Raw genomic sequence first — 10,897 nt, forward strand, 5'->3', positions numbered from 1 at the left:
CTTGTCATGGTTAGTACTACTCAGCCTGTGAAAACAGCTGTAGGGTGTCTGAAGGAGCTTTGTCAAGTCTGAGCAAAATAATCCTGAAGACGTCATGACTGTTATCTCAGCTCGTACCGGGAGACTAAAAATATTTTAACAGAAAGCTACGTTACAAACTGGGCATTTACCAGGCAGGGAAGGTCAAACAAAGAGATGCTGGTTGGTTGCATTATGGGAAATATGGGATCCAGAGTTTTTGGAGCTTCACATTTCACCATTTTGTTTTGTCTTTTGTGCATCTCCCAACTTTATGGGACTGCAATACTAAATCACTGGAATATCCATTAAACTCCATAGATATGGATCATAGTCATTAAGCCGTTGAAGTCTTCTACCTGCTCTCGGGACTCCAGCCCCATTAATCTGTCATCCCTTTTCTGGGTCCAGACCTTTGAATCCGCCCACTCCACCAAGTTGACTGCTTCTGGTCTGGCATCATGACATGGCATGAAACAGCAGTTTCTCAGGTTGAAAAGCGATCGATCCAACGATCCAACTAACGATTAGCCAATCAGCGACGTGGGCGGGGCTAACACATCAGGCAATGTCATTCCTTGTGTTTCACACAACGTATTGAATTATAGTTAATAACACCTCCAATTGTTGAGACAAGGGGTTCCACAAGGATCAATACTTGGATTTGACCACTTCTGACATTTACAGGGTTTGACTTTTAGAGTGGGGAATTCCACTGATTTTACACATCACAGTCTGTTTACAGATGCTGGGGAGTACTACTGTATATGTGGAAAACCAGATTTTTCTCTGGTGGTGTGGAGTTAGAAACAAGTGAGCTTACCAGACCTCTGTAACCTGCTCAAGGCTACATTAGCTTCTACTAGCATAATACACCCCAATCTCCAACTGAACTGCCTGCAGTCGGGTTGCATTGTGGGCAATGTAGGCACCAGGTTTTGACAAGGAAGATGAATCTCTGGTTCGGCGGCATCTATTTATCAACAATTATTTTACATTCACATTTACTTTCTTTTAGTGATGCTGTTGTATTCCTAGATCTCAGCTATACTCATTTGACTGCAGTGCTATTATTACAGATAGGAACGATGGATAAAACCACGGAAAAGGCCAGGTTGCATAAAACCAGAATTATCCTGTGCTAACTGACACTGACATGCTAAGTGAACTTACAGATGTGTGTATTGGTGTTTTACCAGCAATTTCAGAAAGGACCTGAGCTCTTCGCTGGCTAATTCAACTGTGTGTGTGTGTGTGTTTTCCATAGGGAGGGCAGCACCAGTATTCTTAACAACCTGCTGTCCAGGATGGAGCAGTACGCCAATAACCTGGAGAACCTGGTGGAGGAGCGAACACAAGCCTACCTGGAGGAGAAAAGGAAAGCCGAAAACCTCCTCTATCAAATTTTACCACAGTAAGAAAAACAATTACAATCAAATTCACACATTTGTCCTTCCACCCAAAGGCTTAAAACTCCAATTAACTCAGCAACAATGTGCTATCCAGTGTCACCAGCGTGGCTCAATGTCAACTGCGTTAAATCTCCGGATTAATTAAAGACTTGAAATCCCTCCCAACACCACATTTTATTAACTGATACACATTTCCCCGCGGCGCGATCTCATTGCAGATGAAAGAGAACAGAGAGGGCTGACAGGCAAACCGCTCATTAAGGCGAGACAGAAGAGCAGACATGATAGTGAGTTTAGGCGCTTGGGTAACGGGCCACAGTAGCAAATCCCATCTTCCTCACACATTTATCCTCTTTTCCTGTTGAAGAATCTTTCCCACTTCAAAGCCATCCAGACACACAGAGGAAGGCCTGAGAGGAAGGACAGATATCATTTCTCACTGCACTCGTGGATTAGACTCGCTGACTTCTGCAGGGCTTTTGCCTGTGGTATTATTTGATGAAGAGGAAATGAACGTGAGCACAATTTGCAAAGATAAACTGACAACCGGTTATAATTGCAACTGCCAGGCAGTCTGTAGTTGTGCTTTCAGACTTTTAGTTAAACCTGACGAAGTGACGTCACCTCTGCAGAGTCTGCAGTTGCTTGTTTAACCTTGTTTCCAAATTTCTTTGGGTCATTTGAGTATTCTCCTCTGATCCTCCCTTGCTTCCAGATTTTCTTGAACTTATCTTTGTGGTTTTATGGAACATGTTGACCTCATGCCTTTCTCTCTTTGCGTGCAGTTCAGTAGCAGAGCAGCTAAAGCGAGGGGAGACGGTGCAGGCAGAAGCCTTCGACAGCGTCACGATTTACTTCAGCGACATCGTGGGCTTCACGTCCATGTCTGCAGAGAGCACGCCGCTACAGGTACACAGCAATCAATATGTCAGTCCTCCAATGAATGACTCCCGCTCTGCAGCTCACTGTTTTTGTCCCTGTAACATCTTGTTCTTTGGTGAAGTGCACCTGAAGGTTTGATGTAACAAGCTCCCCTTTCCTGACTTTCCCCAACATCTACCAAGCAAATCCGAAAGCTTTTAAAAATCACTGTTCGTGACCACAGTCGCAGTGATTTCTCTTTCTCTATTCATGCTTAAAAGTGCTCACCAGGATCAGGTCTCTACCTACAGTGTGTCTCATAGTTCCCACACACGGGCCGCAACTCAAAATAGTACAGTTGTTAGATGGAAGAGTGTGTTGACGCAGAGCTGAGTCACACTATGCCACCACGTATCTCCCTCTCACTTGAATGCCAAAGGGAGGTTTCTAGACCAGATACATTATCATGATGTCACATCCAGGCAGAGGATGGAATGGAATCACCTCAAGAACAAACATCTTCATCTCTTTTCTCTTCTCAAGTTGTGCGAAAGAACAAATTGTGGTTCTTGACAAGGCCAGAAACAAAATATCCCATACAGTTCAATTGAATCCAGTACTGTAGTGCTAGTAAAACAAGCTAAGTGTAAACATGGTGCTCCCTATGAATAATGCCATTATGACTCAAGGGCGTAGGTTTGGGTTCAGAGAAAGGATGACAGGTAGGGGTGGGGATGAGTCTTATATAGGACCACAACCCCTTACCGCCTTTTCTTTGATGGATCTTTTTAGGGAAATATTAACTGCAAATCACAATATAGATTCAATGTTTTCAATCCATAAAAATATACAGAAGAGCCCCCAATAGTGTCTGCAGCTGTTCCTGTCAGGCCGTGTCCAGGCTCCAAAAACAGTGTGTTACAGATGTAAACAATGCAGGGTTCAAAATATATATTAAAAACATATTTTACGAGAAAGAGGAAATGCAATGAACGCACTTGTTAGGCCTCAAGGATACACACAATGTGTTTTGTTGAGAGTACATACATATACATATATGTTAATATACCGAACGTTCCTGAGTTACATTAGTGATGTAAACTGACCTTTAACAGCATCAGAAAACATTCAGAACTTCGATTTTGTTTGCATTCGAGTTGATTGCCACTACATTACAAGATCTGTCAATCATGTGAGTGACCCCAGGTTGTAATCCTGTGTTTTAAGTCCATATTTGAATTGCAGATTGTGCCTTTAAAAGTTCAGTATGGACAAAAACGACCTTACGTTTCTCACAATCCAGATCCTAGATCATGTTCTCATTCACTTACCACTGCTTACTCTTACAGTAAAAAATGTCCTGACTAGATGGGGAGCCAGCTGGGTTGTATTTCAAGTTCAGAGACATTTATAACAAATGAACATTAAAGATGAAGGCTAAATGATAAATTGGTCTTTAAATAAACAGCCAACCTCTGACATTGCTGCTACATTACAATTATTATGCCGCACAGTGCGTTAAATGTATTACAGATTGTGTTTGTAATATTCCATCTGTGGATTTGATTTATGATCTTGTAAATGTGTTTGTCGGTAAACCTTAGCGGGCAGTCGTCCAGCGACAGACAGACAGACATCATGAGGAGTTTACAGACACACTGGCATCCCAATCTGTCAGCCTTTTATAAAAGGAAAACTGTCAAATGTGGGATTTACAGTGTGTTTATACAGTTTTCATACAATAAGTCACAATTACACAGTTGGCACACAAACTTTAAGCTATAACATGTCAGTACTCATCTCTTTCTTGCAGTGTTGTTGCTCTACTTAAGTCATATAATTACAACTCTTCTGTCTCTCTCTACAGGTTGTCACATTGCTCAATGATCTGTACACCTGCTTTGATGCCATCATCGATAACTTTGATGTATACAAGGTGAGTCAGCCCGATCAGTGTGAATAATAACAATGATCTTAACTTGAGGAAACCTCGAACAGTCTCAGTGCTGTGTGATCTGCCTATTGATGTGATGAGATGAGTAAGGTTTTATTTTTACTCTACTAATGCTCTGATCTCTTACGATTCGTCCCCCTTAGGTGGAGACCATCGGCGACGCCTACATGGTGGTGTCCGGGCTGCCGGTGCGGAACGGAAAACTGCACGCCAGAGAGATCGCTGGGATGTCGCTGGCGTTGCTGGAGCAGGTCAAAACGTTCAAGATCCGGCACAGGCCCAACGACCAGCTGAGACTCAGGATAGGTATACACACAGGTGAGTCTCAGCCTGATCTGGAACTGTGCGCCTCCTGGAACCGCAAGGCTGCTCATAATGGCTAGTGTCCATCCTGTTGATAAAATTTAGATTCAAGCGTTCTTACTTCTGCACAACAACGTGTACAGCTACATGGATCTCATCCCTGCTCGTCCCCATGTTTGAAGCTGTTTTTTCTGCTGCTATTTTTGTGCTCTGGCACAGGAAGATGACTATCCCATTTTTTTATTCCGCCTTGTGTTTGTGATCGGCCTCCGGTGGGAATGAGCACAACACCAGACCTCTTTGAACTGTTCAACAAATCGAAGATGCAGGCCATGATTCAGGGGTCTAAACCAGGCTACTTGAGTATTGTAATTATGAGAACTCATTCAGTTCCACTTTCCATTACTGGGAAGTACAGTTAGCTGTATTTTGTGGACAAATCTTATCAAAGTAGCATCAGGAACTCCCATGAATGACCCCTCTCTTCCGCCTCTAAGAGGGCTCTGGTCTGATCTAAAATTGGTTACAATGAATAAAATTTTCCACAGCAAACTTGGACTAACCAAAGCACATTTGGATCTCCTCTCCCATGTTATCAAAGGTTTTCACAGCTATCAAAACGTATGCAGATAAACTACGATTACATTATGAGTAATGTGACAACTAATGTGCTCTGAAACTAGATCAATATATTGTTTATAAAGAGACTGAACATTAAAACCTTCATGAAAATAGGATTAATTGCAGGACTGTTGTATTAGCCTGTATTGGTTTTAGCTAGGTTTATCTAATAAACTGGCAAGTGAGTGAACATCAAGTGTAGGGCAGCTGTGATCTGTAACTTCCCACCACTGGATACATACGCACTCACTGGACGTAAACACTGTTTTATCTTGATCCGTGTGCAGCATTTAGTCTGACGTGACTTACAAGAGGCTTTCGGACACAGTATTTGGACTGTATCGGCTCATGGCACGGCACTGTTTGTAATCTTATTCAGACACTTGACATGCACCAGAAATGGACCAGCGTGCGTAGGCTGGTACTCAGCGCTGCCAGAGTCATTTAAAGCTTTCCGAGCACCATTTCAATTCACTCACACCTTAGTCGTCCCATTTAAAAAACGTTTTCGCTGCAGCGGTTATGTGATAATGACAGCAGCTCCTAGCACGCCAGACATGATAGTTTTTTCTGCTGTAAAACAATGTGACTATATTTAGCTTGTGTTTTATCAGGTCCAGTCTGCGCCGGCGTGGTGGGCTTGAAAATGCCCAGATACTGTTTGTTTGGAGATACGGTCAACACGGCGTCTCGGATGGAGTCCAACGGAGAGGGTGAGTGTCACTTTCATTTTTTTTTAGGTAGATCACGTGTCTCCACACAGATCTGGATTTTCAACATGTTCTGCTCAAATGTGTGTGTCGATGACAACGTCCTCATTATTTGCTGTTTTTCAAGGACTTCCAGTTTATTCTTTGTTTTTGTAATTTCTCTTTTCTCTGTTGCTACTCCTGAGGTTTCTTCTTCTTTTTCCCCTTCAAGTTTTTTTTTTTTTCCTTTTTGAGAAAGTTTTTCCTTATCTGACACGACGGTTGGATGGAAGGAGAAATTGTAAAGCCAAAGACAAATCTGTGATTTTATGCTATATAAATAAAATAGACTCTTTTAGAGCAGTCTACATAAGGGTTCATAATAACTTCTACTGCATGTGGGACATTTTTCATTCAGGACAGGCCGACTTGGGCCTTTCTGTGTGGAGTTTGCATGTTCTCCCTGTGCTTGCGTGGGTTTTCTCCGGGCGTTCATGGACATGGGTAGAGCTGGGCATGTTTTAACAAACAGGAGTAATACTCATTTGGTGCTCTCGTGGGTATTTACAGCAGCTGGACTGTGTGTGTGGGACTGATCAAAATAAACTGCAGTGTGTGTGTTCACGGTAATGACGACCAGTGTGACAGTGTGGCTCACTGATGTGTATAGTTTCTGGACAACATTGGAGCTCTGTGGCAGTGAGAAAGAGTGCAATGTGTCAATGTCTTTTGCTCATACTGTATTTGTTTAATATGGACCACAGGAGGAGGAGTTGTTGCCAAGGTAACAATTCATGGGGATCCCAATAAACAGTGAATAAGCTCTTATTTGAACAGTTTATTAAATCTTGTGCTCTGTCAGTATACAGTACGTACTCTGTGATATAATCTCTGTCTTTATTGAAATTGTAAACTAATTTTTCTCTACCTTTTCCAAAGTAAATGTAAATAATTATCTGCTAATCTGGTTGGATGGAAACATTCTTCAGTAAAAGGTATCGTTTCAAACGTACTGACCTGCTGAGTCGAATACTTTCGACACTTACATTTTTGTTCTTAAATGGCAGTGACAGGAACTTATGAAACTGTGGTGGGATATTTTGCGAGCGAGTCATCAGATGTATTGATTAACTACTGAGCCGCTTCCTGTATTGTGCCTCCACTGGTAAATAATTGATAGCACTTACAGCTAAGGGCCCTTAGCCAGCAATAAACCGTGCAGCCTGGAGCTTCACAGGCAGGAATCACGTCTCACATCTCTGCACTGGGTGCATTAATTAGACAAAACAATACAGATTTTCATCACCGTTAGCAAGTCAGCCGCTGACGTCTGTCGGGACTGACCGCCTTGTCACGTCTCACTCCTCAGCATGTCTGTATGTCCTTAAGCCTGACAGAAAAGTAGTCTAGTGGTGATTCAGATATTGTCTTTGTCTTTCACAGTGTGAAAATGCTCAGTCTTTTGTGCTCTTCATGTGTTTTGCAGCCTTAAAGATCCACGTGTCCTCGGCCACCAAAGAAGTGCTGGATGAATTTGGCTACTTTGATCTCCAGCTACGAGGAGACGTAGAAATGAAGGTAAGAATCCTTCCTTTTCTTTTTTGAAAACAGGACCAAGCCATGAAAAAGAGCAAGCATTTCTAACCAAGGCTGTCCCGCTTGTGTTTGTGACCGCTAAATGAAATGTGCTCACACTGCAAAAAAAACATCCGTCTGTGCAACTCATTGGGCCTCAGATTCAGACTTGAAGACAGAAGATTCTGCCAACTGGAAGAAATAACGGCATTTGTTGCTGGTGCTGTTTGCTTTGTTCCAGAAATGTGTTAAATCAGGACTAAATAAGGCAGATCTCTAATATTAAAACAAGTTAACTTGTATTGGAAATAGATACAAAACATTTACTTTGACTGATTGATTTTTTAAGAATAATATTTCTAAATTGGAAATTGGAAATGAACATTGAAAACCTTGCATCTCAAATATGCTGCATAAAAACAGATTATTTTCAGTATCCTAGTTTTATTTTAGTATCTTACTCTGAGGATTATTCATTTTTAATTAATCAACTAATTGCTTAGTCTGTAAAATCAGGGCCTATTTCTGTGTATGCATGTTGGAAGCAGCGACTGCTGGTTGTCAGTTGTTGATAAATTTTCTGATGATCAAAAAATCCCTTAAAGGACGATTCATTTCAGCATTAGATTGAGACCAATTCTGATCTTTTGGAGAAAGGGTTACGATGTGTGATTAGCAATCTAAGTGTGATGATGTGGTTCATTTTCCTCTGATTATGCATAACGCTTTGGATGTGGAGAAAGGTGGAGCTGCAGTGACCACCAGGGTCACCCTAAACGAAGGACAGCCCCACCCCCCACTTCATCTCCATTGATGAACCTATTGATTTCTGTGTTTTTCCAGGGCAAAGGCAAAATGAGAACGTATTGGCTTCTCGGGGAGAAGACTGATGTGTATGTTATCTGAGAGGCTTGCTGACAATGTGGCAGCAGCAGCAGCAGCAGTGGAGACGGCAGCAGAAGCTCCGGTGGCCGAGCCACTACTATTTGTTCTAGAATAAGTCCTTATTGGTGATTTCCATGCAGAGGAAAAGAGAACGACTAGACCATAAAACTAAAAAAAACAGAGGGAATTCCAGGTATATTTATTACCTGCATACTGTAGCTGCAAAAAAAGGAAAAGAAAAAAAAATTGAAAAAAAAAATTGTAAAAGCTGTTTTTTGTATGAAGAACCTTTCTGTCCTGAGAGTGAGTACTTTTCACTGATAAAATTCTTATTTTTTGTGCTTTCTATATTAAGATTTGTATAATGTGTTTGGAAGTCAATGATGTATTAATATTTCCTTGAAACATCCATTGAAGTTTGGAGGCACAGCGTTACAATTGATGTCACTGCAGGGGTTCATCAACCGTGTTACACAGTACAAGATAATATGTATATATGTATATCCAAGATACTGTAAGATATTTTGTTCAATAAACTGAGTAAAACACTCTTTTTCCATTTATGGATCAGGTGGTATTTTTATACTTTTGCTTTTTGTGTGTGGTTAGTTATTGATATTTGCATCCACAAGGACGTAACATGAGATAGGCAGAGAAGAGCCATAATGAGTCTGTTCCTTTTAGGATTCAGGCATTAACTTTAAATTCATGTCCCTGTGAACTCTCTGGATGTATCTGGGGCCATATCCTCCTGACAATACTCACCCAAGTGCTTTCATCCAAGTTTAACCCAGAAAGAATTTATAAATGACCTTGTGAAATATTGGATGTCCTGCTAGAATTGCACATTTTAAAAGGCAGGAAGTGCTCACAGAGCTAATGCAAAAGTGTGGAGGCCAGTTCAGCAGAGGGGCAGCCTACCCGGTGTAACCTTTTGGGAACATCTGTTGAAATGAAGCTGTACCTTGAAGATGTTATTTTCTATTTTTGTCTTCTATTAAATATCAGCTCTGCACTTTTCTTGTCAATTAGTTCAGGTTTATCTGACACATATGAGCCTTGTCGCTTTACATTTCACGATACTACAAGGACTATTATATTATTATCATAATTATCAAATATAACAAGTGTGCCATAGAGAAACACAGCATTAAGCATCTGGAGCCTAATTAACTGCAAGCAGTTGTGGACAGATAAGGGAAGAAGTGGAGAAAAGCGAGTGGGCAGCAGGAAGCTGTGTGTTTGTTGTAATGACATCACCGCTCATTAGATGCTCATTATCAGTGGTGGAATGGGGGGTATGGGCACTGTGTGGCTATGTGTTGGTGTATGTGTGTGTGTGTGTGTTTCATCTCTGCAGGAGAACATCTCCTCCTGCACGGCTATAATTACCGCCCACTTTCTCACAGCGGCACGTCGCCGGCGCCTGTTAGAGCCACGGCGAGCGGACTGAAGGTCTCTGCTGAACCCGCTGACCTGCTAACTCCTCACAACTCACCCGGTCTGTCTGTCACCTTGTCATGTGTTATTTTCTGCCTGTTTCACACAGCCGAGACCTTGGAGTACAAAGCTTCCCAAGCATACTGCAAAAATAAGTAACTACATCTTAAATTGTTGGGGGATTTCATGTCTCTTGAGCCAGTGCTAACTTGCATACATTATATTAATTAATAGTTCACAGTAAACATTGATTTGGTGATTTGCCGGTGAAAACACATCTAGGTATCTATGTGGATTAGCTGGTTGAAAAGTGGATGGTTTGTTTGAGCATTTTCTGACACGTTTACCTTTATTAAATAGAAGACAGCAGAGGTGTAACATATATTTTTTGTATTTACTGTTGTTTATTTATTAAATGCTGGATTTTTTCATCACAATAAAAAATATATTTTTAACTAGCCAAGTTCCACCTCTATTTCCTAATCCAAACAAAGTGAAATACTTCCTTGCTCAACTTGTGCAGCTCAAGAAAGACATAAATGCATTATTGTGTATGAAAATATAAAATAAAGAAAAGTAACATCAATGTAGACAAATATAATTAATAATATAACTTGCTGGCATTGTACAGTTTGACCAAGGACACAGTACGTAATTTCTGGCTACCATCTTTGTTTAGATTAGGAAATAGAGTGTCAACTTGGAAAAAGAGGTTTTATCGTGCAGCTAGCAGGATTTTGTTTTTTATCCAGATGGTTAGAAAGGTCTTAAGGACTATGGAAAGGCTCTGTGACCGGACTGGAATGGCAATACGTGCCAGGCACTACACTGAGACTAGTTAGGACCAACTTCACACTGAAATATAGTCACTTAAATGATGTCAAAACAACAGTTTTAAATCTATCTAAAAAAGTATCTTTTAATTCACTGGGTCCCCTGAGGGTTCAGAGGAGGGATATAAAGTATGACATAGCCACACAGACATAAACAACAGAAAGAAAGAAGTGAAATTAAAGAGGGGGAAACAAAAGTGGAAATTGCTGTGTCGCATTTCATTCGAGATGTTAAGTGCAAATTCGCTCCGAGGGCCGTGTGTTTCAGAGGCAAATTGGTTTTCCTGTATCATCCAATGAGATAAT

General features: G+C 41.1%; 1 protein-coding gene across 1 annotated transcript in view; it reads left to right on the forward strand.

Moving 5' to 3' along the window:
• Window positions 1-8,877, forward strand: part of npr2 (natriuretic peptide receptor 2) — a 51,431-nt gene extending 42,554 nt beyond the window's left edge. The window contains exons 16-22 of the mRNA XM_070924192.1: window positions 1,286-1,432; window positions 2,216-2,339; window positions 4,159-4,227; window positions 4,389-4,563; window positions 5,784-5,882; window positions 7,345-7,436; window positions 8,277-8,877. Coding sequence (XP_070780293.1) covers window positions 1,286-1,432; window positions 2,216-2,339; window positions 4,159-4,227; window positions 4,389-4,563; window positions 5,784-5,882; window positions 7,345-7,436; window positions 8,277-8,339 — 769 coding nt within the window. The 3' untranslated portion in view covers window positions 8,340-8,877. The remainder of the gene's footprint in view (window positions 1-1,285; window positions 1,433-2,215; window positions 2,340-4,158; window positions 4,228-4,388; window positions 4,564-5,783; window positions 5,883-7,344; window positions 7,437-8,276) is intronic.
• The last annotated feature ends 2,020 nt before the right edge of the window (window positions 8,878-10,897 follow it).

The sequence above is a fragment of the Enoplosus armatus genome, chromosome 18, assembly GCF_043641665.1.
Source record: "Enoplosus armatus isolate fEnoArm2 chromosome 18, fEnoArm2.hap1, whole genome shotgun sequence".
In the NCBI taxonomy this organism is placed as follows: Eukaryota; Metazoa; Chordata; class Actinopteri; order Centrarchiformes; family Enoplosidae; genus Enoplosus; species Enoplosus armatus.